This window comes from Trichosurus vulpecula, chromosome 2 (assembly GCF_011100635.1).
Source record: "Trichosurus vulpecula isolate mTriVul1 chromosome 2, mTriVul1.pri, whole genome shotgun sequence".
Taxonomy (NCBI): Eukaryota; Metazoa; Chordata; class Mammalia; order Diprotodontia; family Phalangeridae; genus Trichosurus; species Trichosurus vulpecula.
The window spans coordinates 272249827-272277085 of record NC_050574.1 but is presented as its reverse complement, the minus strand read 5'-3'; the positions used below and the strand labels follow the sequence as shown (position 1 = coordinate 272277085).

Sequence of the window (27259 nt, the reverse complement as noted above, 5' to 3'; positions counted from 1 at the left end):
TCCTTTCTTAAAATATTATACAAATCTGAAGGGCAGTTATTCAGCATGTGCTACTTCCCCCTAAGAAAGAGGCATCTCCCAAGCCCCCTGGCTTACTACCCAGACCTGCAGACTTTCACAGTAAAGTTTCTATGGTCATGTGTTGTTGTTTTTTCAGTCTTTTAAGTCATTTTGACTCTCCATGACCCTATCTGGGGTTTTCTTGGCAAAGATACTAGAGCAGTTTGCCATTTCCTTCTCCAGCTCATTTTAAAGATGAGGAAACTGGCAAACGGGTTAAGTGACTTGCCCAGGCAATGTAGGATCATCATTTACAGAATACAGACCCCAAAAGAGCCCAACCACTATATACCTTGAATGAACATCCTGTGTAAGTAAAAATTAATGCTAGAGGAAAAAGTCATGAGCCTAACTCTTTTTTCCTCAGTGATGCATCAACTCAGAGTAAAATATTCTGCTTCATCTGACTCTGCCAGGCAAGTTTAGACTGGCCTTTTTGCATGCTCTCTTGATGTAAAGCATGCTTCAGATGAAACCTTTGCCCTTCTCCAAAGCCAGGCATTAAGACCTTGCAGGGGCATAATTAACAGAAGACCTTAACTTTGAAAACCACCAGCCCCCAACTCTTTCATGAATAATTCTGATCCTAAATAAGCAAAGCAAAAAGAGCACAGCCTGGGAAGGTGAAAAGGAGTTTATTGACCACATCATTGCAAACATCTACAGTGTTTACAGACAAAGGGCCATATTTCCACATGCAAAACCACAGGGAGACTCAGCAAGAATGGAACAGTTTTGTGAATGGAACTTCCCCTTTTCAAGGGGAAGGAAGACAAAGAATGAAATGGCTCTTCTTTAATGTGAATGTGAAGGGAAAATGTTAGTCCACTGAGTGCTGTACTTAGCATCAGGAAGACTTCGGTTCAAATCCCACCTCATACACTTACAAGCTCTGTGACCCAGGGTAAATCATTTAACCTCTCAGTTTTTTCATCTGTAAAGGATGGGGCTGGATTCCACCAAGGTCCCTTCCAGCTCTAGATCCATCTTATAAACATCCCTCTGGTCCTCTTGAAGTTCACCATTTGCAAATGACTAGATCATACATAAGGACATTCAGGACAGGAGTTTCCACACCAATATTCAGGTGGTGGCTTTTGGCTTTTTTGTTCAAAAAAAAAGAAAAACCAGAAAACAAAACACAAGTAACTCACTCTCTTGAAGCACCAGTGCCTGTTCTCAGTGCTGGTAAAGAAAGACCTGTTTCCCAAGTTACCTGATGCAATCAGATATACAGGAAACCTAAGGCCCTTTCCTCTAAGGCACAGATTTAGTCACATACTCAATGACTCTTGGTAGCAGAAATTCAGAAAACAAAGATGGTAATATAACATGAAGCAGAAGCTATTTTAGAAAGACAAACTCTGCATAAAGCTTGCCAGTGGTAAATTCCCATTCTAGAAAAAGTTTCTCTCTCCCCGATCTCATAGGAATCCATGCAGCAGAATAAAGGAGACTAAAAATAGAACCTTAGGAGGTATTAAGACAGTACAGGATATCTATATATAAAAGGTATATGATATCATTCATTCATCCCTAAAGGAGGCAAGTATAAACTTCTCAACAATTCTTAGAAGAGAGAGGCTACAGGCCAGACCTCACAGGAGTAATGAAGAAATTGACAGCAGCTTTATACCCTGTGATGTGACCACAACCAGACAGAAAAGCCTCAATGATCAACTTACCCCTTACCATGAAGGACTCTACTGTTCAGTCATTCTAAAAGGAGGGGCCTTGGTCCAAATCGTGATTAAGATTGTAAAATAATACTATTGAGCATTCACACAGGACTGTTCATCCAACAATCACAAACATACCTCACTGAATTCATCCTCAGGCCTGCAAGAAAGGTATAAGATGACCCAGTCAAAATGGGCTTTCATTTAGAAGTATATGGCTTTAACTGGGTCATCCTGAAGCATTGTCCCCCTTCTCAGGGAGCTGAGGTCTCACAAAATGCTTACATTACAGTTAGGAGCACTTAAAAGTTCAGCTTACTGCTTAAATTAACTCTCTTTCTTTCTCTCTGTATTTAAGAGTCAGAAAGAGCTTCACTGGGTCAGCCCTGAAATCAATTATCACATGGTCCAAGAAACTGTGAAGCTACAGGGACAGGCACAGTCATGGAAAAAAAGCAAGCTGCTAGTCCCAGATTTGGCTGGAAGGTTTGTGTGACCTTAGGTAAGTGGCAGCCTCAGTTAAGTCACCAGATTTTCTTATTTGTAAAACAATTTAACCAAGGAGGGTTGGATAAAGCAATGGGGGAGACCACAATGCTTCTGAGCTCAATCTCTGCTCAAAAACAAAACCAAAAAAAAAAACCTCATCTGGGCTAAAAAATCTAAGAAGAGGAAGAGGACACAGTGGGTTTTAATGTCACATATTTTGTGGACTGCAAGAACTTGGGAAACATCAGAAGCACCAAAGGGCAAAAATGGAAAGAGATTTTTGGAATACAAAAATTGAGAAAACAACCTACTTGTGGACTGCTGAAATATACTATCAACTTTTCTCCATATGGCACACATTTCTTAAAGTCTTACGGCAGATCTAAAATTTATTTTTCTATATGTGGAAAAAAAGTAAAACCTACAACATATGAAATATGTGCATTTCATTTGGCTTAATTATCATGCACTAGACAATTAAGACAGAGTACATAGAGCACAAAGAAGGAAGAACACAGAATAAGAAAATCTGGGCTCTGTGCTCACTCCTGACTCAAAAGATCTTCTGCAGTAACATCTGAAACAATTATTAGTGTATATATTTTGTGCATTTTGAAAATCATCAATTCTGAGAGGTTAGAAGACATGGACATTTAAAACAGAAGCTATAACAGCCTACAACTTCACACTGGAAAACTTCCAAAGAGTTTTTTGAACCTCTGGCCTAAAAGTCAAGGAGCAAAATAGCTTTGTGTGAAAGGAAATGTGATAATAAGACATTCCCCATTACAACCTCGGCCTAATTCTGCTCTAGCAAGCCAGAAGAAATGAATTTTATTGCCCCACTACTCTTTTCTTTGAACATAAACTAATAACATTTAACAAGAAAAAAATATAGTATTGAAACAAAGCAGAATTTGCCTAATCTTACATAATTACAGTTTATACAATCCAAATGATTTTGAGATTATAATACACAATGGAATTTTGCAGCTTTAGTAAAAGGAGAAAAATAAGCAGCGATTACTATTCAATAGTAGCTCCAAGATAAAAACTGACCGAGCAAAGCACTATCACAAATATTTTCATCTGACAGGAACAAAAGGACGCTACGGGTGACAATCCTTTGAAAGATCCTCTGTAGTCAGTAAATAACAAATACTTATGATTCTCCCTCAAAGAACTGGAAGAAAACACACAATACAATAGAGTGCAACATGGACAGACAATATTTACCTTCCTATTCAGGAAGATAGTTCTTCAGTCCAGCCAGAATAGAACTTACTAAACTAGAGTAACTAGGAGCTCTGCTTTTTATGCATCTCTTCTATTAAGGTCTTAAAACGTTTTATAAATATAAAAAGAACATTTCTTCAATAAATAAAAAGTTACTGGACAGTCTTGACTACTGAACTCCAGGTTCCTCCAACATGGCTTTCCATCATGGCAGTTCAAGCCAAGTGCAGATCAAACAGATGACTCTTGAGCTCTGAAACCAGGCAGTCTTTAAACTGTCGTCAATAGGCTTCTTCAAAGTCCGAATCCTAAATGGAGAAAAACCATGTATGTGGTATGTACTGAGATACAACACAGAGGCCAAAAACCATGCAGCAGAGACAGCACTTCAGCAAATTAAGTCAAAAACTCAAAAGCTTTTTCCTAGAATATGGCTTAGTCACTACCCTGCACAACTTTCATGTACAGAAATTACCATTAGGTAAATTTGAGCCAACTCTCTAAGCAACAGACACCTACCATCTCCATTTCTGTTTCAAAGGCTTTCCAGCCTAGCATGATGCTTTCATATTTACAAAGGTTGTCCCAAAAGTCTTAGTGAAGTTTTATGTTTTAATAGCATAAAAAAATTCTGGCAAGAGGTAGAGAACAGTGGGCTTTAATGTCACACATAATGGAGAATGCCAGAACTTGTAAACCCAGAGGGACCAAATCAGTAACAACAGAAGGGACAAAAAATGGAAAGGGTTTCTTTGAATACCAAAACTGAGCTACAGAGAGCTACTGAAATATACTGAAAACCTTTCTTCATGTGGCGCCAGTATTTCTTAATGTCTTCTAAAGGATCTAAAATGTATTTTTAAGTTTTAAGAGCTTAAAACTTCAGCAAGACATCCTGTCTATTCAAACTCAAATTATATTGCACATAATCAACATTGTAAACATGTATTCATTTTATATTATCAAAATATTTTCATTCAAGTGCGTCACCATCACAACCCTTTAACAGCAACATCTTTGATCTTCATTTTAGATATTATGCTTACTTTAACAGTGAAAAGGAAGAAGAGTCAGCTGAGAATTTTAAAACATAGAGCATTACAATGGGTATAGAGGTGGGGCAATATAGCCAAATCCTGCTAAGTGCTGATCTGGTCATAAATTTGAGAAAGAAAAATGTCAAACTCTATACTAATAGGTGCATGCCATACTTAGAGCATAAATTTGGTCTCCTAACATCTCTACATCAGAGCCAGCTATCACTGTATAAAAAGTACTGGAACAACAAAGCAAACCCATCACGAGTCACAAACGCTAGGATGATAGGAACAACAGCCTTTCCCTTTTGAGTTAAAAGACAAAGCACCAGCTTTCTAAGCCCTGATGAGGAGCTCACGTGATGAAAGTCTATCCATGCTACACAAGGTACAGAGATAGATCTTTCTGGACAAAGACCCTGTGAATTTGTTCGTTTAGCTTGACCATGCTTTTTTTTTTTTAATTTTATTTCTTTTGGTTAGCTGGGAGTTGGGGTGGCAATAATAATGCAAAAACAAATAAATAAATATATAGCCACTGAAACATTTTAAAACTCTATCCATGCTACTTCAATGATCACAAGATACTGACAAAGCGGGAGGAAAAGAGAAGCCAAGTGCAGCACCAAAGCCAGTAGAGGACCATACACCCTCCCCCAAAATCCACCACCCTAAGTACGGCAAGCCTGAAGAGAGTGAGGTTTGAACAAAGGCGAGCATGACACAGACTGGCCATCAAGAAGGAGAAATGCTCTCTTTTCCACATTTCCTCCGGCTAGTAAAGCAGAAGAGAGAGAAAAAAAGTAAGCCAGAAGAGAGCAAAAGCACATAGACAGTAAATTGTATCTGGAATCAGACTACTTGAATTTCAGGGCTAAATCATCTATGTAACTAGCCTTTTGATCTAAAACAAATCACTTAACCTTAATGAGGGAAAGTACTCATCTGGGAAATAGGAATATTGCTTGGACCATCCACTTCATCGGGCTGTTATGAGGATTAAATAAAATGTCAGTAAGAGTGAAGAGCTGTCTAAATGTGAGTTACTGGTTCTCAGGGAACGCTCCACAGAAGCGCTCCCAGCACCGCTTTATGTCCGCAGATCAGGGGCAGGAGTTGAGGTGGTTAGGGTTGACATGGGTTTCCTGCAGCCATAATTCTTTCAAAGACACTCGTTCATACCTCCCTCTTGCCCCACCTGCATTGTCTCAGCTAACACCGAAGCACAGTGTATTACTTCAAAGTGCAGAAAAGTTAAACAGAAGTGGAAGAAATGGCTTACCAGGCATTCAGCACAACGGATACAAAGTCTTCTCATGCAGCCTTCATCTTCTCCCTGGTCGGTGCTGTAAAAAGAAGTGGGCAGAGTCAGTCAAAATGCCCATTACCAACCTTTGTAAACTCCCCAAAATAACAACAACAATAACTGATGTTGTCACTTTTCTGCTATGTCTGACTCTTTGTGATCCTATTTGGGGTTTTCTTGGCAAAGATACTGGAGTGCTTTGCCATTTCCTCCTCCAGCCCATTTTACAGATGAGAAAACTAAGGCAAACAGGGTTAAGTTACCTGCCAGGGTCACACAGCTAGTTAAGTATCAGGGCCACATTTGAACTCAGGTCTTCCTTACTCCAGGCCTGGCGCTCTATCCACTGTACCACCCAGCTGCCCTGAATGACACTAATAGCTAGCATTTATAAAGCACTTTCAGGTCTGCAAAGTGCTTTGAAAGTATTACTTCATTTTATCTTTGCAACAACCCTGGGAGGTAGGTGCTATTATCCCCATTTTAAAGATGAGGAAACTGAGGCAAAAAGAGTAAAGTAACTTGCCCAGGGGAATCCTAGCTAGTAAGTTCCTGATATCAAACTTGAATTCAGCCCTTCCTGACACCATGCCTAGGCCTCTCTCCACTGTGCCATGCCTTGAGGAAAGGGCCGTCTCTGTTTACTTGGGTCTTCTACACTGTTCAGTAAAGCACAACGCTTGTGTAAGAATATACCAAATGTTATCTGATTGTGGTGATGATATAACTTCATGCCAATTACACTCTTGTAGACAAAGGAAGACTTCTTCACCAGATCTAATGGTCTTTTCTCAATCTTCACCTTCTTGACCTCTCTGTAGACTGCCTTCTCCTCAATACTGTCTTCTCTCTCCACTTTTTGGTGACGCTGCTCTCTCCTAGTTCGCTTCCTCGGAGCTCTCTGAGAAATCCTCATCCAGATCACACCCACTAACCAGGTGCCCTCCAAGGTTCTGGCCTAGGCCTTCTTTTCTTCTCTTTCTATGCGATATGCTGATGATCTCATCAGTTCCCATGACCTCAGTCACCATCCCTACGCTGATGATCTCTTTATCTGGCCCTAGCCTTTCTCCTAACCTCCAGTTTAGAATTCCCAGCTGCCTAAACGGATGTCTTAGACACCTTAAACTCAATGTGTCCAGCAGTGTAGTCACCATCTTTGCCTCCATGCCCTCCCCTTTTCCAAACTTTCCTATCACTGTTGAGAAGACTACTATCCTCCCAGTCACCTAGCCTCACAACTGAGATGTCAGCCTCAACTCTCCACTCTCTCCTATCCCCCAAAATCCAATTTGCTACCAAGTCTTGTTGATTTTACCTTTGGGGCATCTCTCATCATCATCTTGACCCTGCTACTGCCCTGGTGCAGGCCCTTATCACCTCGAGCCTAGACCACTGCAATAGCCTTTTGGTTAGTTTTGTGCCTAAGTCTCTCTCCATTCCAGTCCATTCTCCATTCAACTGTCAAAGTGACCTGCCTAAGGTGATGGTCTGAACATGTTACCCCTACCTACTCAATCAATTTCAGTGACACCCTATCACCTCCAGGATCAAATAAAAAATCCTCTGGGGTTTAAAGTCCTGTATAACCTGATCTCATCTTATGTCTTCTCACACCTTACTCCACTCTGTCATCCCCCCGCCCCCACCCCACCCTCCCACCACATAATCTTGGACCCAGTAATACAGGCTTCCTGGCTATTCCTCAAACATGACACTCTATCTCTTCACTCTGGTCACCGTCACTGGCTGTTTCCCATGTCTGTAATTCACTCCTTCCTTATCTATGTCTCCCGGACTCCCCAGATTCCTTCAGGTCTCGGCTAAAATCTCACCTTTTACAGGAAGCCTTTCCTGATCCCCCTTAATACTAGTGCCTTTCCTCTACCGATTATCTCCAATTTACTCTGCATTTCTCTTGTTTGTGCACGGTTGTCTGCTCTGCATGTTGTCTCCCCTTTAGACCGTGAGCTCCTTGAGAGCTGAGACTACTGTTTGCCTTTCTTTGTACCCTCAGTGTTTAGCACAATGCCCAGCACCTAGTAGGCACGTAATAAACACTTGTTCACTGACTGATTGACATCTAAATCAGCTCTTGTGAGGCAGCTAGGTGACGCAATGGATAGAGCCCTAGGCCTGGAGCGAGGAAAACCTGAGTTCAAATCAAGCCTCAGACCCTTATTAGCTGTGTGACCTTGCGGAAGTCACTTAATCTCTGCTTGCCTTACCTTTCTCAACTGAAAAATAAGAATATGTGTTGGTAAGCAAAATGGGCTCTTAGCACTCAGTTCAACCAAGTGTCCTTGAAGAGTTTGGCTTTTGTTTCCTTTGAGTAATTCAGTGTATTTCATTGAGTCTTACTAGGAGCTAAGCCCCAGGCCCAAACCCCTATTAGGCGCTAAGCCTATGTGGGTGTAGAGTTCCCAGGGTACTAAGGGGAGGTGCTAACTCAAGGGCCAATCACAGGAGCCTAAGTTTTGGTCATTCAAATGATGTTTGATGATGTCTGAATCAGTGTAAGAAGAGAAGACAGAGCTATTTGCTCAGGGCTCTCACTCATGCTGGTGCACTGATGCAGAGACTCGGGGCAGCTGTAGCTAAGAGCCCTCCAGCTTGTAACCCGGATGTTGGGACTTTGTTAGACTCTGGTAACTACGTATTAGGATTTGAATCAGACAAGGTCTGTCTGTCGATGTTTGTACTTTGTTTGTATTTTGCTCTGAAGTTCAGGGTGCTGGCTTTTTCCCCTGAACTAAGTGAATGGTATTTGTATGCTGAATTAAAGTAAGCTTGTTAACCCCTTAACTTTGCTTTCCTTAGTAAAGCAGATCAAAGGAACCTGGGCTTTGGCAGCGTTCTTGTTGTTGGGCTTGTGTTGGTCTTTCACCCCCACAACAGCTGCTAGTCAGATTGTTGAAACAGAATAATAATCGCACCTACATCACAAGAGTTGCTGTGAGGATCAAATGAGCTAATATCTGTGATAAGTGGGCACAGTGCTGGGCACCATTGGTTAACAAGCTCTTATTAAAATATTTTCATGGCCGCTAGGTGGCGCAGTGGATAAAGTGCCGGGCCTGGAGTCAGAAAGACCTGAGTACACATCTAGACTCAGCTACCTGCACCACGCCCTCCCAGTCACTTAATGTCTATCTGCCTCTGTTTCCTCAACTTTGAAATGAGGCTAGTAACAGCACCTGCCTAGAAAGGTGGTTGAGAGGAGAAAACAAGATATTTGTAGCATTATTTGTAAAACAGTATTAGAATAGTGCCTGTCACTTGATAAATGCTTGCTCCATTCTATTCTCATGTCGTTAGTAGTGCTTATAAGCTCAATAAACCAATTCTTTTATTAAGCATCTACTAGGTACTAAACACTGCTAGACATTCAGATATCCATATAAAGGTGGGCCGATCCTGGCCCTTGGGAAGCTCACATTGTAGTAAAGGGAGGTGAGATGTTCACAGAAGTGAGCACAGGATATATACAAAGTGAAAACACAGTGATGGGAAGCAGTAACAGCTGGGGGCATCAGGCAAGGCCTCTAGAAGGAGATGACGTCTGAGCTAATCCTAGAAGAGAGGCAAGAGTTCCAAAGGGTGGAACTGGGGAGAGATTATTCCTAATAGAGGAGAAAGGCACAAAGGAGAGCAGTGCAATACCACGGACAGGAAACAGAGAGGAGGCCCAGTTTGGCTGAACTCCCGAGTGACCGAGGGTGCCTCATGAAGAGGTTGCCACCATAACAGTCCAGTCAGGGGGTGATGAGGGCCTCAACTAGAATGGTTGCAGTGTTAGCACAGAGAAGAAGACAGATGGGAGGAGAGGAGGTGAACTGACAAGACCTTGCAACCTACAGAAGGGGGCAAGAGAAGGGTGTTCAAGGGATGTAAATCGAAGAAAAATGGAGATACTGAAAAAAAATAGATTTTCTCTTCTCACTCTCTTTCTGTAACTATACATCAAACATATTAAGAGTTCCAAGAGGTAAAACATTAAACCAGGTGATATTCCCATTATTTAATCATTTTATTCTGTTTTTTAAATAGTTTGGGCTTTCTAATTTAGACTATATAGTCAATAGCTAGTCTTCTATGCAATTTGGTTACCAAAACATGAGACTGGAAAAAACTATTTCTATATATGCTTTGTAAAACAGTTTGCACTCCATCAATTGATCAACATTTTTTAAGCACCTATGTGTGTCAAATGCTGGGAATACAAAAAGCAGCAAAAGACAGTCCCTTCCCTCAAGGAGATTACAATCTAGAGAGGGAGAGAGCATGCAAATAGATATGCAAAGCAGGCTATATACAGGATAAATAGGAAATAGTTAACAAAAGGTAGGCACTAGAATTAAGAGGAACTGGGAAGGCTTCCAGTAAAAAATGAGAATTTAGTTGAGACTTAAAGGCAGCTAGCAGGGAAGTCAGCAAGCAGAGTGGAGGAGGGAGAGCATTCCCAGCATGAGGGACAGCCAAAGAATGCCCAGCACCAAGACATGGAGTGTCTTGTTTGTAGAATAGTCAGATGGTCAGTGTCAGTGGACTGAAGAGTATGTGTTGGGGAGTAAAATGTAAGAAGACTGGAAAGGTAGGAGGGAGCAAGGTTATGAAGGGCTTTGAATGCCAAACAAAGAATTTTATATTTGATCCTGGAGGTAAGAGGGAACCACTGAAGTTTAATGAGTAAGGAGAGGAGGGTGACATGGTTGGACCTTCACTTCAGGAAACACCCTAATCACCCCAAACTCTGTTTTCTAAAAACCAAAACCAGGATATATAAACTTCATTTTTAACCATCCCCATGAAAGGCCTTTCCACAACTATCCTGAGCACCAGAATAAGAAGAAACTTTAAAATGAAGCTTCACTAGCATAAGTAAGCTAGGTCTGGGAGTAAGAAAGAGATCCTTAAGGCTTGGGTATTGAATATTCTCCACCAAGCAGGACTAAGACAAGGAAATGAGTCTCAGCTCCAGCCAAACTTACTCATCAGAAACTTCAATAGATGACTTTTTGTAGCCAGACTTGCTCTTCTTCTTTAGCCCAGCAGACTTCCTCCCCATTCTCACCACGAGCAGGGTGACCACCACAGCCGAAGGAATGAAGACCAGAATGGACAGCAAGGCAGCAGAAGAGAGCTGGATGGCAAAACCTGGATAAAAGGGAACGGGAACAAGGGAAAAGGACCACAAGAGACGGAGTCTTTAAGAAAAGCTATCTGAAGGTTATTCCCATAGGCTTTATCTAATTTGGAAGCTAATGAGAAATGCTAAATAATACATTTTAATGGGGGAGGGGGGGAGGAAATTCCTTAAATGTGTACTTTTATTTATCTCTTAATAAAATAGACCCATTAAAATAATGTAAATTTTGGTTAACTAACTCTCTCTGGGCCTCTGAAAAATGTTGATACTCTAACACCTATGTTACAGGGTTGCTTGTAAGGGGCAAATGAGATAATGTATGCAAAGTTAAGTTATATATTTCACGATAAGGGTCAGCTATTAATATTAACTCACTTGTTTCCAATTTCAGTTTGTAAAATAAAGCAGTTGGATGAGATCAGGGGTGGGGAACCTGTGGCCTCAAGGGAGACCCTCTGACTGAATCGAAACTTCACAGAACAAATCCCCTTAATAAAAGGATTTGTTCCATAAAACTTGGACTCAGTCAAAAGGCTGCACCCAAGGACTTAGAGGGCCACATGTGGCCTCAAGGCTGGAGGTTCCCCACCCTCGAACTAGATGATCCAGCTCCAACTCTGAGGCAGAGCTCATTATTTTTAGCTGGCCTCAGCCTCCTGATCATGACATCTCTCCCTTATGAGTTTTCTCTCCCTTTTAAAAAGTAAGGTTCACAAGGGCAGGGACTGATTATCTCTTTCATATTTCAATCGCCAGCACCTAGAAAATGTCTAGCACACAGCAAGCACTACTAAATGTTTTCTATTCACTCATAGAATGTTCTTCAAGTTCCTTTCCTTTAAGGGAACATACACTGAAACCCTATACCTGTTCAAATTCACTCTAGCTCCAGAGAAGCCAATCAACACCAGTCATCAGATCACAATATGATAGGAAAGCAAGTGAAAAGGAAGGTCATATCAACACTCTTACTTCAAGAGCACTTTAAGGTTCACAAATACAATAGTGTCAGTTCTTTGACTATTCAAGCTCAGAATACAGAACTCTTTCTTTTTCACATTCAATAAATCCTAGCTGGCCACTAAGAAAGAAGAGGTGTCCCCAGACTCCACCTCCCTTCATGAGCAAAGAGCGTTACCGGGCAGAGAAGAACAGAATGGGGAAGCCTGACTATCAACAGTGAGAGCAGACTTTTACATAATTACCTAGAAGAGGCAGCCTAGCAAAGACTCACAAAGACATAGCTCCAAATCTTGCTTCGGACATTCATTAGCTGTGTGATTCTGGACAAGGCAATCAACCTAAACTAATCCTAACCAGTACCTTAGTCAAATCCCTAGGATTTACTAAGTCTTAGCTGGTTGCCATAGCCTTTATTCCAACACAGACCTTTCTGGCATTTACGTATTCACATATGGCTTTGAAGTTTACAAGTACTTTTCTCAGAATCCTAGGAGGTAGGTGCTGGCCTTTCTATTACACCATAAAGAACCTCCAGCCACGAAGGATGCAGTCAACCTGTTCCACAAGACTTATATTTATTTCAATGTAAAAAGAGGGTGAGGCAGGATGGCATGGTGGATAGAGAGTTGGCCTCAATGTCAGAAAGACCTGAATTCCAATTCTGACTCTGTAGTACACATACTAGCTATGTGAACCTGAGCAAATCACTTAACCTCTTAGGAAGTGCCCCAGGCCAATTTCTAAGACTATAACTTGCAGAGTGGGTGTAGATCTGCACTGACAGAAGAAGTTACTCCAGAGAGCTCCCTACACAGATGAAATTGTTTCGTTGTTTTCTGTTCAACTGTTTGTCAGTTGTGTCTCACTCTTTGTGTCCCCTTTTGAGGTTTTCTTGGCAAAAGTACTGGAGTAATTCGCCATTTCCTTCTCCAGCTCATTCTACAGATGAGGAAAAGGAGGCAAACAGGGTTAAGTGATTTGCCCAGAGTCACACAGGTAGTGAGTGTCTGAGCCCAGATTTGAACTCAGGAAGATGAGTCTTCCTAACCCTAGACCCAGTACTCTAATCACAGCACCACCTAGCTGCCCAATGAAATCACAGGTCCAACCAAAAAACAAATAAATAAAGCTGCGGAAAGAAGTGAAAAAGGTGATTCTGCTTATAAATTAAAAATGCAAAATTAACTCCAACAATTGGATCTCAATAAAAAGGAAATAAGCACGACCCCAAATTACCCAATTACTCACTGGACTTACAAAAAAGGCTTTGTGACCACCTTGATCTAGAAAAGCAGGTGTCACTTGAGTGGAAGTGGGAATGGATGCTTTTTGCAACCCTCTTACCCCGTTCAGTGACTACCAGCTCCGTCAGGGGAATATTGTGGTGGACATCTGGTGGATTCTTCACAGTGCAGCTGAATGTGCCATTGTCTCTCATGGTTGGGTTGCTTATGCTAATGGATGCATCTCCTCGGTATACATCCCCAACCCAAAGTATTCGGTCACGGAATGTGCCTGTTACAGTTGGATACTGGAAAGATTGATAATGAAAAATCTAAGAAAGGAAAAAGATAAGGGAAAAAAGTCAATTTAGAAAGTGCTAAACAAATTAAAAAGAAAAAATACAGCATAGTTGCAAGCTTTCCACCACCATGACCCCCTAAATACTTTAATATAAACCTTATCTATGAGGAAAGAGAACCAAGAAAACTGACCACACCAAGTCAAAAGAATCAAGGAAAGCACCTAAGAATTCTAAATCACTACTCACTCAACAACTTGCCCTGAAATCCTAAAATAGAGAGTATTCTAAATTTCCATTTCTCTCCTGTCATCAGGCACACAGCTGACGTGTAATAAATGCTTCCTTAACTAAACTCTTATTACTTCAGACTTAGCAAACAGGAATATCAACACAATGCACCTACTTGTGTCAGGCTGGGCAATTATTACTCATGCAATGACTGTGCTCTTGTACACGGTGCATATTTATTCATTTGTTTATCTGACGGCAAGTTGCCTTCCCCCTCAAAAATCCCAGCAGTTCTCAACTACCAAACTAACAAGAAGAAAGCAACTTCCTGGGTGAGAATGCTCAGTCAAACAATACACATGGAAATCAGGCACTCTTGCTGTGGCCAACCTCTTAAAGATTTTCAGCACAGCCTACCCTATCTTTCACCAGAATACTGAGACGTTGAAGTTCACATAACCTGAGTGAGGTGACAGATAGATAGAACTTCATATTTTGCTCAGTGATCAGTCTGACTTAATCCTGACTAACAAAACATTATTGCTTCAGTCTTACTCATGCGATGTAGCTACCTCCTCTTTTTCAAATTATAAAAGCCCATTAATGCCAGCTTTAATAAACTCTCTTTGAAGAATAGCACTACATGAGGTCTGCTGATTTTGTTTAAGATTTTCTGACCCTCCCCCCACTCCCGTTATCCAGGCCATCAGAATTTAAGACCAAAGAAGGAATAGAGAGCATTATAGGATGTAAAATGGACACATTTGATTACATTAAATTAAAAAGCCTTTGCACAAACAAAACCAATGCAGTCAAGATTAGAAGGAAAGCTGGGGGGAAATTTATAGCAAATTTCTCTGATAAAGGTCTCATTTCTCAAATATATACAGAACTGAGTAAAATTTATAAGAATGTAAGTCATTCCCCAATTGATAAATGGTCAGAGGATATGAACAGACAGTTTTCAGATAAAGAAATGAAAGCTATCTATAGTCACATAAAAAAATGCTCTAAATCACTATTGATTAGAGAAGTGCAAATTAAAACAACTCTGAGGTACCACCTTATACCTAGCAGAATGGCTAACATGACAGAAAAGAAAAACGACAAATATTGGAGGGGATGTGGAAAAATTGGGACATTAATGGACTGTTCATGGAGTGGTGAACTGATCCAACCATTCTGAAGAACAATTTGGAACTATGCCCAAAGGGCTATAAAACTGCGCATACCCTTTGCTCCAGTAGGTCTCTTCCCTCAAGAGACCAAAGAAAAAGGAAAAGGATCTATATGTACAAAAATATTTATAGCAGCAATTTTATTGGTGGCAAAGAATTGGAAAATGAGGTCATGTCCATCAACTAGGGATTGGCTGAATAAGCTGTGGTATATGATTGTGATAGAATACTATGTGCTATAAGAAATGACAAGCAGAACATGACAAAATAGGAAAATGATAAATGTTGGAGAAGATATGGGAAGGTTGGAACACTAATTCATTGTTGGTGAAGCTGTGAGCTGACCCAACGATTCTAGAGAGCAATTTGGAACTATGCCCAAAGGGCTATGAAAATGTGCATACCCTTTGATCTAGCAATAACTACTTCTAGGGCTATATCCCAAAGAGAACATAAAAATGGGAGAAGGACCCATATGTACAAAAATATTTATAGCGGGTCTTTTAGTAGTGGCCAAGAACTGGAAATTGAGGGGGTGCCCATCAACTGGGGAATGGCTGAATAAGTTGTGGTATATGAATGTAATGGAATACTACTGTGCTATAAGAAATGACGAACAGGAGGACTTCAGAAAAACCTGGAAAGACTTATATGAACTGATGTTGAATGAAGTGAGCAGAACCAGAACATTGTACAGTAGTAACAGACACAGAGTGTGATGACTGATTTTGATAGACTTAGCCCTTCCCTTCTCAGTAATGCAAGGATCTAAAGCAATTCCAGGGGACTCATGATGGCGGATGCATTCCACATCCAGAGAGAGAACTATGGAGTCTGAATGCAGAACGAAGCAGGCTGTTTTCTTTTTTTGTTTGTTTTTTTTTTTTTCTCATGGTTTCTCCCATTCGTTGTAATTCTTCTGTACAGCATGACTGATGTGAAAATGTTTGGTGGGAATGTATATGTGGAGCCTATGTCGGGTTGCAAGTCATCTTGAGGAGGGAGGGGACGAAAATTTAAAACTTATGGAAGTGAATGTTGAAAAATAAAAATAAATCAACTAAAAAAAAAGAAGAAATGACAAGCAGGATGCTTTCAGAAAAACCTGGAAAGACTTACATGAACTGATGCAATATAAAGTAAGCAGAACCAAGAGAACATTTTACACAGTAACAGCAATATTGTATGATGATCAACTGAATGAGTTAGCTATTCTCAGCAATACAATGATTCAAGACAATTCCAAAAGTCTTATGATGAAAAAGCTATCCACTTCCACAGAAAGAACTGATGGAGAACCGAAATGATGGAATCTGAATGCAAACTGCAATATACTTTTTTTTACTGTCTTTATTATTCTTGGTTTTTTGTCTACTTTTTCTTTTGCAATATGGCTAATGTGGAAATGTTTTGCATGATTGCACATATATAATCTATATCAAATTGCTTGTCTTCTCAAAAAAGATAGAGAGAAGGGAGGTAGAATGGAACTCAGACATTTTTTTTAATTAGCTTTTTTATTTTTAGTTTACAACATTCAAGAACATTACAACATGTTCTTGAGTTTTAAACCTCCCCTGCCCCCTCCCCCCAAGACAGCATGTAGTCTGATATAGATTCTACGTAAACCTTTGTATTAAACTTATTTACACGATAGTCAAGTTGTAAAGAAGAATTATGACCAATGGAATGAATCATGAGAGAAAAGAAACAAAACCAAAAAAGAAGAGAAAAAAAAAAGAGAGTGCATAGTTTGCTTCAATCTGCATTCAGACTCCACAGTTCTTTCTCTGGATGCAGCTCGCTTTTTCCATCATGAGTCCTTTGGAGCTGTCTTTGAGCCTTGTATTGCTGAGAAGAGCCAAGTCTATCAAAGTTAGTCACCACAGAACCAATATGTCTGTGGTTGTGGACAATGTTCTCCTGGTTCTGCTCCTCTCACTCAGCTTCAGGAACTCAGAAATTTTTTAAAACTAAAGTTCAAATTTTTTGTTTGCACATAATTGAAAAAAATAAAAATTAAATGAAAAAAAAGATTTCTGACCCTGAGGGAGCTCCCACTGATACCCTACTTTTGGTCAATAAAACCCTTCACAGCCCCCTGTGAAAAATGTATCATTCTGAATTATCTGAAGTTGGAATAAAAAAAGAGATCACAAATGTTAACTTCCTTCACCGAACCTCTTGTTTCCCCAAGCAGCAAGTAGGTATGATTCCTGAAGTAACTCTTATGGCTTTAAACTAAAGTAAGAGCGAAAGCTCTAACAGTAAGGAAAGGAGTATGAGCAAATCGGGGACATTTTTTAAAGAACTGTTTTACATACAGCAGCAAAATTAATATTCCTGCCTAAAATTCCTAAGGATATTGCTGAAAGCACAAAGAGAAAGTTTTATGGCATTACTATCTTCCATTGGACATATGTAAATTGCATACATATAACTAGAGTTCATTAAACAGCCCAAATTACAAGACCATCTGCCACCAACACCACCTACCAAATTGAGCTATACATATGCTGCCACCATTCTCTTCAGAGGAAAACGTGTAAATCAATGTGGATGCTGTACACACTGGGAAAAAGTGCCAAGATCAGCCCACAGGGCAAGGACCAGAGAGCACATTTAACAGTCATACAAACACATCTGCCCACATGAGACAACTAAAGGTATCAGAAAAGGTATAGCTTTCAGAGAATGAAACATCTTTAGCTGGAGATACAGAATGAATTCTCTTTAAATTAGTTTATATTTATATCCAACAGCCCAGATAGCACCCTTTAAGTATATTAAATCTGAAAGTGAAGTTATGAAATCATGAAATAAAAAGCAAGGAAAGGGAACCCCATTTCCTATGTCTCTAATAACTTATTCACAAGACCCCTCAAGTTCAAGAAGGAAAATAAGGTGAATGGAACATCAAAAGGTAGCTTAACCCCTGAAATAAATTAGGTGGCTATACTCTTACTGATACGCTCATTCCAAAAGGAGAAAGTTCAAGATTGGTCTGTTCTCGTTTAAGCTCAACTGAAACACCCCAAAACAACTTACTGTCTCTGTGCGACTGCTGGTAGGCGGTCGGTAAGTCCAGTCTATTGTGAGCTTGTCAGAGACAGGAGAAGAGGACTTGAAGGTGCATTTCAGCTTGATATTTTCTCCAATATAACCTTGTACGTGGGCATCTGCTTTAATCTCCAATGAAAGGGCTGTGTAAACACCTAAATAAAGGAAGGCAAAGTGTTTATAAATATATTTATCTGGGAAGAGAAGACAGATATAAGCAAGGGCTCCTATTATGAAGTCAATAAAGAGGAAAAAAAAGTAACCTCGTTCTTCCACTTAGGACTTTGTAAGCCTAGACCAATTACTTGACCTCTCTGTGCCTCAGTCTCCTTACCTGTAAAATGAAAGGGTGTGACTAGAAGACCTCCAAGCCACTTTCCAGCTCAAAATCTATGACCTGGTTATTAAGGCTCTTGATAAAAACATGGAGCAATGCATTTGTCCTTTCATGAAATGGTGTGTGGGGTGATATCGTAACTGCTAAGTATACCTTATCACCACTGCAAGTTTAAACAATGAACTATATGCTGAACTAAAAATACAAAACCTGGTCACTGACTAGAATATAGACTTGTAGCTAAATTGAGCAGAAACAAACAGATCCACATAGTCCTGACTCAAAAGAGAATATTAGAGTGTCAGCTTCTAATGAAGACAGGATTTTCATCCAAATATAATATAGTTATATTCTCATACGAAAACTCCAGCCACCACCACTGCCACTACTGCCTTGAAGAAAAAGTCTACAAACTAAGAACAGAAAAATCTTTTCAAAATGTCACACACAGAATTTATCCTGGCTCTTCTTTATCAGATAGCTAATAAGTCACAGTCATAATCAGTAATGGAAAAAAACTGAATTCTGAATGGAATTCTAAAATGAAGTGGATTCTCTATATCTTTTTAAACCATCTACAGGCTCACTCCTTCCAAGCTTACCTAATATTAAAACATTTTACTCCTTTCTCTCAAAAAAAAATTGGCACTGACTTCTGACCTTTGACTTCAGAAGTAGCTAGTAGAGATCCATCTTCCACTAAAGAGCCATCTATTTATAAAAGCAGATAAACTGTTCTTTATTCTTTCTGATTCTCATGGCCTGCCCTGAGCTATTCCCCATCTCTGTCTCCTTATGCCTTTCCTCCCACTCCTTCCTCCCACTCTCCCCCTGTTAACTCCTCAAATACTGTGAACACAGTAGTAAATCATATAAACCTAACTCTTTACATTTAAATTTCAGGAAATATAAATTTAAACATTTGTATGCTTTTCTCTAGACAAGCCTGTTTGTTCACATTCCTTTTTAAAGAAAGGTACCAAGTCCAGACTCTTGACTAATACAAATCTGGCCAATGCCAAGTACAATATTGTTGCATTTATAGCATCGCCTACTGTAGAGAAGACGGAGGAAAGCAAATAGTAGGCATGGGAATCTCCAATTCATCCTGTAGAATAATGCTAGTTTAAACTTCCTATAATCAATCAATGAATAAATAGGCATTTATTAAACACTTTGTGCCAGACACTATGCTAAACACTGGGGATATAAAGAAAAAAGCAAAAACAGTCCCTGGCTAAAGAGGGAGGTATGTGTGTGCATGTATGCATGTGTGCGAGCGTGTATGCGTGTGTGCGTGCGTGCGTGCGTGCGTGCGTGTGTGTGTGTGTGTGTGTGTGTGTGTGTGTGTATACACAAAGTAATCCTTAGAAGGGACACCACCAGAAGCTTGTGTGGCCAGGAAAGACCTCCTAAAGAAAGTGGTGCTTGAATTGAATATTAGAGGAAGTCAAGGATTAGAAGAACCAAAACAAGAAGGATGAGCATTCCAGGCACAGCCAGTGCAAAATCACAGAGATGGGAGATGGGGCATAATGTGTGAAGAATAGCAAGCAGCCAGTAAGGCTGCACAATAAATTACCTGGAAGGGGCTATTCTCTAAGAACTCTAGAATGCTAAGAAGAGTTTTAAATGCCAGACAGAGTTCATATTTCATCCTAGAAGTAATAGGGAGCCATTGAAGTTTCCTTTGTTGGGGGGCAAGGTAGCATAACATAATCAGACTTGGATTTTAGGAAAATCACTTTGGCGGCTAAGAGAGAACTGATTGGAGTGAGGGGAGATTTGAGGCAAGGGTTCTTAGGATGGGGGTGGAGCCAAGATGGCTACGTAAAAACAGAGACTCACTTGAGCTCTCCCCCAAATCCCTCCAAACACCTGTAAAACATTACTCTAAACAAACCCTAGAGTTACAGAATCCACAAAATGACAGAGTGAAACAACTCTCCAGCCCAAGATGGCCTGGATGGTGGCTGGAAAGGGGCTATCGCACCGTGCTGGGAGCAGAGTGCAGCGTGGGCTGTGCCAGGACAGGCCAGAGCAGAATGGGCGGAGCAGGCCTCAGGGCACTGAATCACTGGCAGCTGTGATGGTTTCCAGACTTCTCAACCCACTAACGCCAAATACAACTTAGCAGGTCAGTGGGAAAACTGTTGGACCTGGATGAGAGAGGGGCACAGTCAGGCCCCAGCCCCAGGGTGGCAGAGGTGGCTGCAGTGGCAATGGCAGTGGCAGCAGAAGTGGCAGCTGCTTCCAGAGCTCCAGGCCCACAGATGGTGGGGGGAATCAGGTGGCTGATCAGAGTGGAAATGGAGGGATCTCTTTGCTGGCGCTGAGGCAGGATTCTCTTGCTTTGCCCTGCTTGGATCTGGGTTACAGTCCTGGTTGGTGGTCCTGGAGTAAGAAAGAGCGCTGGTGTGGCAGAGCTTGTGATGGCTGTGGAGAGGGAGTCCTCCTGGTAGTTATATGGCAGAAAGGAGTGCTTGCACTCACAGACCAGAGCACAGGCCAAGGAGGAGTATCATAGCACCTCAGAATAGAAGTAGTTCTGAAAACAGCAGCACAAAACCCCTGAAGCTTGGGACAGAGCACTCTCCACTCTGAAAGCAGTCATACCCTAAACAAGAGCTCAAAAGTCAAGTAATTGGCTAGAAAAAAGAGCAGGCAGTGTAAAAGGACTCAGACTATAGAATCTTACTTTGGTGACAAAGAAGATCAAAACATACAGCCAGAAGAAGTCAACAGAGATTTGAGGCAGGGAAATTAAACAGAAGGAAGTAACAATAACCCAGCTGAGGGATGAGAAGGTCCTGAAATAGAGGGATGTACACAGGATTGAGGAGATATATAGGAGATATGTTATGGAAACAGAAATGATAAGATCTGCCAACTCACTGGCTATATGAGGTAAGGGAGACTGAAGAACCAAGGATGATACCAAAGTTAATAGGTGACAAGAAGCAGGGTGGTGCCCTCAACAGTAATTGCAAAGTTCAAAAGAGAAGTGAGCAGGAAAATAATAAGTAAGTTCTATTCTGGATATACTGAGTTTGAGACTACTACAAGATATCCAATTTGAAATGTCCAAGAGGCAGTTCATAATATACAACTGAAGCAAGTTAGTTATATAAATCTAGGATTCATCCATATGGAGGTGATAACTGAACACATGGGGGCAGATAAGATCAGTAAGGGAAAAATTAAAGGGAGAAGACAGTCCAGGATAAAGCCCAGGGAGTATACCCACAGTTAGTGGGCATAACTAGAACAAAGATCTAGCAAATGAGACTAAGAAAGAGTGGTCATAAAGCAAGAGAACCAAGAAAGAACAGTGTCATGAAAACTCAGAGGAAAAGAATATTAAGGAGGAGAAAGGTAACAACAGGGTCAAATGCTACAGAGTGGTCAATAAAGATGAAGAGTGAAAAAGGCCATTAGATTGGGCACTTAAGAGGTCATTGGTAACTGGAGAAGGTAGTTTTGGATGAATTATGAGGTTGGAAATGTGAGGGTTTAAAAGACAGTGAAAGGAAAGAATATGAAGGCACCAAGTATAAACAATTTATTCTGCCTCCACTTTAAAAGACAAAAGATTGGGGTATACGACTGTAAAGGAACAGCATTGCGCTAGCAGGATGATTTCAGAAAAACCTAGAAAGATTTAAACAAACTCATCCAGAGTGAAGTAAGGAGAACCAAGAGAACATTGTAAACAGCAATATTGTAAAATATTGTACAATGAACAACTGTGAATGACTTAGCTATTCTCAGCAATACAACAATCCAAACAAATTCCAAAGGACTCATGATGAAAAAGTCATCCACATTCAGAGAAAGAACTAATGGAGTCTGAATGCAGATGGAAGCATACTACTTTTCACTTTATTTTTTTCAAGGTTTTTTTTTTCTTTTGGTCTGGGTCTTCTTTCACAACATGACTAATACGGAAATGTTTTGAATGACTGCATATTTATAACCTATATGAAATTGACTACTGTCTCGGGGCGGGGCGCTGGGGGGGAGGGAGAAAATTTGGAACTTAAAAAAAATTTGAACGAATGCTAAAAATTGTCTTTACATGTAACTGGGAAAAAATATTATTTCTAAAAAATAAAAGACAACAGATTTTTAAAATAGCTCTGAGGTTTTACCTCACACCCACCATTTTGGCAAAGATGAGAACAGTCACTGGTGAAGTAGTTGAAAGACAAGCACCCTAATGCATTCTTGGTAGGGTTGTGAATGGGTATAATCATTCTGGAAAGCAATCTAGAATTATGCAAAGACAATTATTAAAAGGGTCATACCCCTGACCCAGCAATTCCATTGCTAGGCATATACCCAAAGGAGGACAATGACAAAAAGAGAGGTCCTATATACACCAAAATATTTATAGCAGCACTTCTGTGACAGTAAAGAACTGGAAACTAAGTAGAGACCTATTAATTAGGGAGATGAATAAACAAATTGTAGTGCATGAATACAGTGGCATTACTGTGCTGGAAGAAATAATGAACATGACAAATACAAAGCACCAAAAGACTTAGGTAAACTAACGCAAAGTAAGCAGAACCCAGAAAACATGTACAATGTCTCCAATAATGTAAATAGAAAAATGAACAACAAAACAATTTAAATCGAATCCTCTGGAATGATGGGCAAACTTGACCCCAAAGAACAGATATTAGAAGACATCTTCCTTCAGTCTATTGTGGAAGCAGGAACTATAGATGTGACCTACTATTGCATATAACATCAGATTTACTTGATGTGTTGTTTAGTGTTCTGAGCTTTTTTTCCTTCCTTTTTCATATTTTATTATAAGGTATGCTTCTCTTGCATAGGGAAAAGGGAAGAACACAGTGGGAAATATAAATTATATAAAAACAAAAGATAAATAATATTTTATTTTTAAAAATTTTTTATTTTTTAAAGAATTGATAACACCAAGACAATACTCTTAAGTTAGGAAAAAGTCAAATGGGCTAATAACTGAACCAGTCCTGCTTTCAAAGGGTGAAAAGGAAAAGCAAACAAAGAACAGTATTGTACCAAAGTCTACCACTTAGGACATTAAAACCAAAAAAAAACAACAAAAACTCTAGAAGCCAATTACCAATTTTTGTTTGAAATAGATCTGTTTGAAATAGATCATGGCTCACATTGGTCCAATATCAGCTCTCCTTAACAAACCATCCATCCACTCACTGACACCCTCCCTGTACCTTGTATTTTCATAAATCCTCCAATTATCTAGATTTCTAGTCATCATCAGTCAAACATTCGGTCAATAAACATTTCTCAAGTGCCTGCTAGGTTCCAGACACTATGCTAAGTGCAGGACCTACAAAGAAAGGTAAAGGGTAGTCCCTGTCCTGGAGACGCTCACAATTATAATGGAGACGACTCATAAACAAGCTATGTACAAGATAAATAGGAAATAATCAACAGAGGGAAGGCCCTAGGATTAAGGCAGAACTGGCTTCTTGTTGGAGGTGGGATTCTAGCTGAGACTTGAAGGAAGCCAAAGAAGTTAGAAGAGAGTTCTCAAGAAGAGGGTGATAGACAGTATAAAAGCCTACAGGGAAATCAAAAAAGAGGAGGCTTGAGGAAAAGGCTATTGGATTTGACAATGAAGAGATCACTGCAAACTATGGAAAAAGAAATTTCCATGGAATAATGATATCAGAAGTCAGACTGCAAAGAGTTAAGAAGACAGCAAGAGGAAAGGAAGTAGAACCATCTATTATAGATAGCTTCCTCAAGTTTTGCCACAAAAGGGAGGAAAGACTGGGAGTGATAGTGGGATGGAAGGGTTGAGTGAGGGTTTCTGAGGATGAAGGAGACATAGGCATGTTTGTAGACAGCAGGGAAGCAGCAATATATAAGGAGAGACTTTCAGTCAATAAACATTTATGAAGTACCCACTATGCACCAGGCACGGTGCTAAGTGATGGGGGTACAAATATGGAAAAGAAAAAAAAAAACAGTCCCTGTCCTCAAAGAGCTTACAATCTGATAGGGGAGGACAACACACAAAAGGATAGTGAAAAGCAAGAGGAAAGAGTTGTCACCAGGGAAGGTACCCAATACAAGGGCGTGATAGAAAAGTCAGAACTCCCATAGTGCAGCCAGGTGAGAACTAAAGACAATCTGACCTGGGCTCCCTTCTTAAATGGAGGTTTGAGGAGTTCATGGTTCCACCTTCCAATACAAGGGACAAAGGGTAGCGCTGAGGTGAAGTAACAGGAATCTTGCAAGATGATGTGGTTTTCCCACTGAGCTTTCTGGGGCATGGTGAAAAAGTTAGAGAAGATTCAACATAAACAAGAGTGCAGGGATGATAAAACAATCTGATGGAGTAGATAGGAAGGATATCACTCATGCATGCAGGGTGGTTTGCCTTGGTAAGAATGACCACCTCATCATGTGAGACAGAGGTATAGGATACAGGGGTAGGAGGCCCCTGGGAAATGTGAGATAAGGAGGGAGGGAGAAGGACCTCTCAATGAATGGCCTCAGTTTTTTCAGTAAAATATGAGGCAAGAAGATAGGAGGAGAGGGAACCAGAGGAAGTTTGAAGTACCAATGAAGTCCAAAGGTTGTCAATTATCTCTGAATAACCAGGTTCTCCTTTTTTCCAGCCTTTTCATTCATTCTGATATTGGTGTGCCTATTCTGAAGCACAACTAGCCTACTTAAACCTATAGTGTCTTTCCCTTTTGGTGATCCACATTTCAGCATATGATTTGCAAATCTGGAATCAGTTGGAGCTAAAGAAATCTTGAAGTACCTGAAGTGACTTTAGAAATAAGTTTGAAATCAACTATAATTTATTTGTTAGCCATCATTTCCTGTCTTTATATCCACATGTGAACACAACAGAACACTGAGAAACCTACACATACTAGACAACGAATGAACATTCGCTAAATTTAAATGTGTTGAACACTTTCTGCGTGGAAATGGAGGCAGCATTTCCTAGTGAAATCAGAATTAGGCTAGGCTACCCCAAATACGGTATTGCAAAAGAGCTTAGTTGAAAAACTGGACACTTGTGATGACACAGGTACCTACCTGGGAGGGGTCATGAATCACCAGATTAAAAATTCCTCCACCTTAAACTTCTGAGACCTAAAAATCCAGGATCTTTGGATTAAGGGCCCCCTTTCACAAATTTCCTTGAAGAGAAAAATTTCCCTGCTGTTTAGCTTACAGGAAACTAGTATTCACCTATGATTATTATCATAACAAAAGGTATTACTACAGTAAGTTGGATGATCAGAGAATTGACATCTCTCCTTCCAGGAACTAAAGGCAAGGGGAGGGGGGTGTGGAGGGAGGAGAGGAATAACAGCTGGGTGTTTCATTCATTCCCTGTGGTTAAAACAAAAATTACATACTTTTAAATTTAACTTAAACTTCTCTAAACTTAAGAATTTGGGACAGTTAATAGCAATGTTTTACTCAAGAGCATATTCCATATTAACTTTGTTCTCGATCTAAACACAGTCCCCTGCAGAGAGGTGCTCCACTGGAAGCGAGGCACGTGGGTTCGAATCCTGTATCTGCCACTTTGTAACACCTGCGTTACCTGGAGTTCCCCGATGTCTGGCCCTCCTCTCTGGGCCTCGGGATCGTCATCTGTAAAGTGACACTACATCTGCGGTCCTCAAATTTTCCTGGCTTAAACGATCTTAAAATACTGAGGACTTCAACGAGGTTTTATACAGCCAAGCTAAGTAACGCCCTGAATTTGTAAGAAGAGTTTTGACACTGAAGGGGCCCCGAGGGGCGCAATGGTCCTCCTAGCTCACGGTAGAGGCTTCTCGGTGCCCGCTGCCGGCCCACGAGCACCGCGCGAAGGCGGTGGGGACTTGGGCCCACGCAGGAGCCGCCCCGTCGCTCGGGCACGCGCCGCGCGCTCGCTCGGATTTCCTCCCCACCCCAAAATCGGGGAACAGTACGAGCGGTGAGCTCACCTCTAAGCCTCCCAACCACCCAGTGCAGTAAGCCGGCCTGCCTCCTCTGGGGACCCCCACCCGGAAGCGGAAGAGCGACCATCTTCCTCCCCCCCCCCATACACACGCTAAAAAAAAACACCCGGAAATAGGGCACAAGCACCCCGCGCACTCACCCTGGAAGAACAGAAGAGCCAGCAGCTGGGAGAAAGAGCGGCAGCGGCCTCTAGCCGAGCCGCTCGGCTGCATCCCGGCACCGCTGCCGATACCTGCGAAAACCTTGTTTACGGCTCTCTCGACCCACACAGGTGATACCGGAAATGACAGATCGGAAGGGCGGACGCCACGGGGAGACCAAGATGGCCGCCGGCGGTTGTCATGGGAACCCGTGTGGCTCTATGGTCTTGCTCACCTGAGCGTTCTGTGAGGTGGCTCTTCGCAGCCAGGAGTGAGAAGGCTTCTTCCTCATCTACCTGAGAAAGAAGCAGCCTAGATTGCCTGTGGAAAGGGAGTTCCGCGGCATTGGGTCATAGCCTGGCGTGAAAAGGGCCTTTATTGGGCCGCGGGATGGCCGCAGGTGGATGTTAGTCAGGGAACCAGAGCTACCGGTTAGGTAGACTCCCAGTATGTGTCAGAGTTTGCTACCTTGGCCTTGGGACCGGCACCCCTTGCCTCCGAGGACAGTGTGTACCAGCTATGCATAGGTACCTACCCGCGCAGGGGGCAAGAAAAGTGAATGCTAGTGGGGCAATGTCATCTTAAAAAAGAAGAGAAAGTGCGGTTTACCATTCCCCTGCTGCAGTAAGCCAGTCGTGCAGTTTATCACTAGGCTTGAGATAATTAAAAGAATGATGACAGACCTTTCAAGGGGGAAAAATGTGCCGTATGTCTTGCACTGTTCAGATTTTTATTGATTCCAGTCATTCTGTTCAACTCTAGATCATGAGACTATTTGAGGAAAATAGGATGGAACAAAAAATATGCATCTAGAGAATAGAATGTCAGGGTGGGGACTTCTGGTAGGCCAGCTCCCACATTTTACATCTGAAGA

The 27259-nt window shown here is 41.1% G+C and overlaps 1 protein-coding gene across 1 annotated transcript; it reads right to left on the bottom strand.

The window, feature by feature from the left end:
* Positions 1–679: 679 nt before the first annotated feature.
* Positions 680–26527, bottom strand: MPZL3 (myelin protein zero like 3). Its single transcript, XM_036747122.1, has 6 exons — positions 26385–26527; positions 17899–18065; positions 13264–13474; positions 10799–10964; positions 5784–5847; positions 680–3772 (listed from the first exon to the last, which is right to left on the bottom strand). The coding sequence occupies exons 1-6, from the start codon at positions 26455–26457 to the stop codon at positions 3746–3748; spliced, it is 708 nt and encodes a 235-aa protein (XP_036603017.1). The 5' UTR covers positions 26458–26527; the 3' UTR covers positions 680–3745.
* Positions 26528–27259: the final 732 nt, after the last annotated feature.

Excerpts from the sequence above, each read along its gene's own strand:
- MPZL3 (XM_036747122.1), bottom strand. The coding sequence starts at position 26,457 with ATGCAGCCGAGCGGCTCGGCTAGAGGCCGCTGCCGCTCTTTCTCCCAG. Across the intron at positions 18,066-26,384 it reads GGCTCTTCTGTTCTTCCAGG|GTGTTTACACAGCCCTTTCA; the intron begins GTGAGTGCGCGG and ends TCCTTTATTTAG. Across the intron at positions 10,965-13,263 it reads GCTGGTAGTCACTGAACGGG|GTTTTGCCATCCAGCTCTCT; the intron begins GTAAGAGGGTTG and ends CCTTTTATCCAG.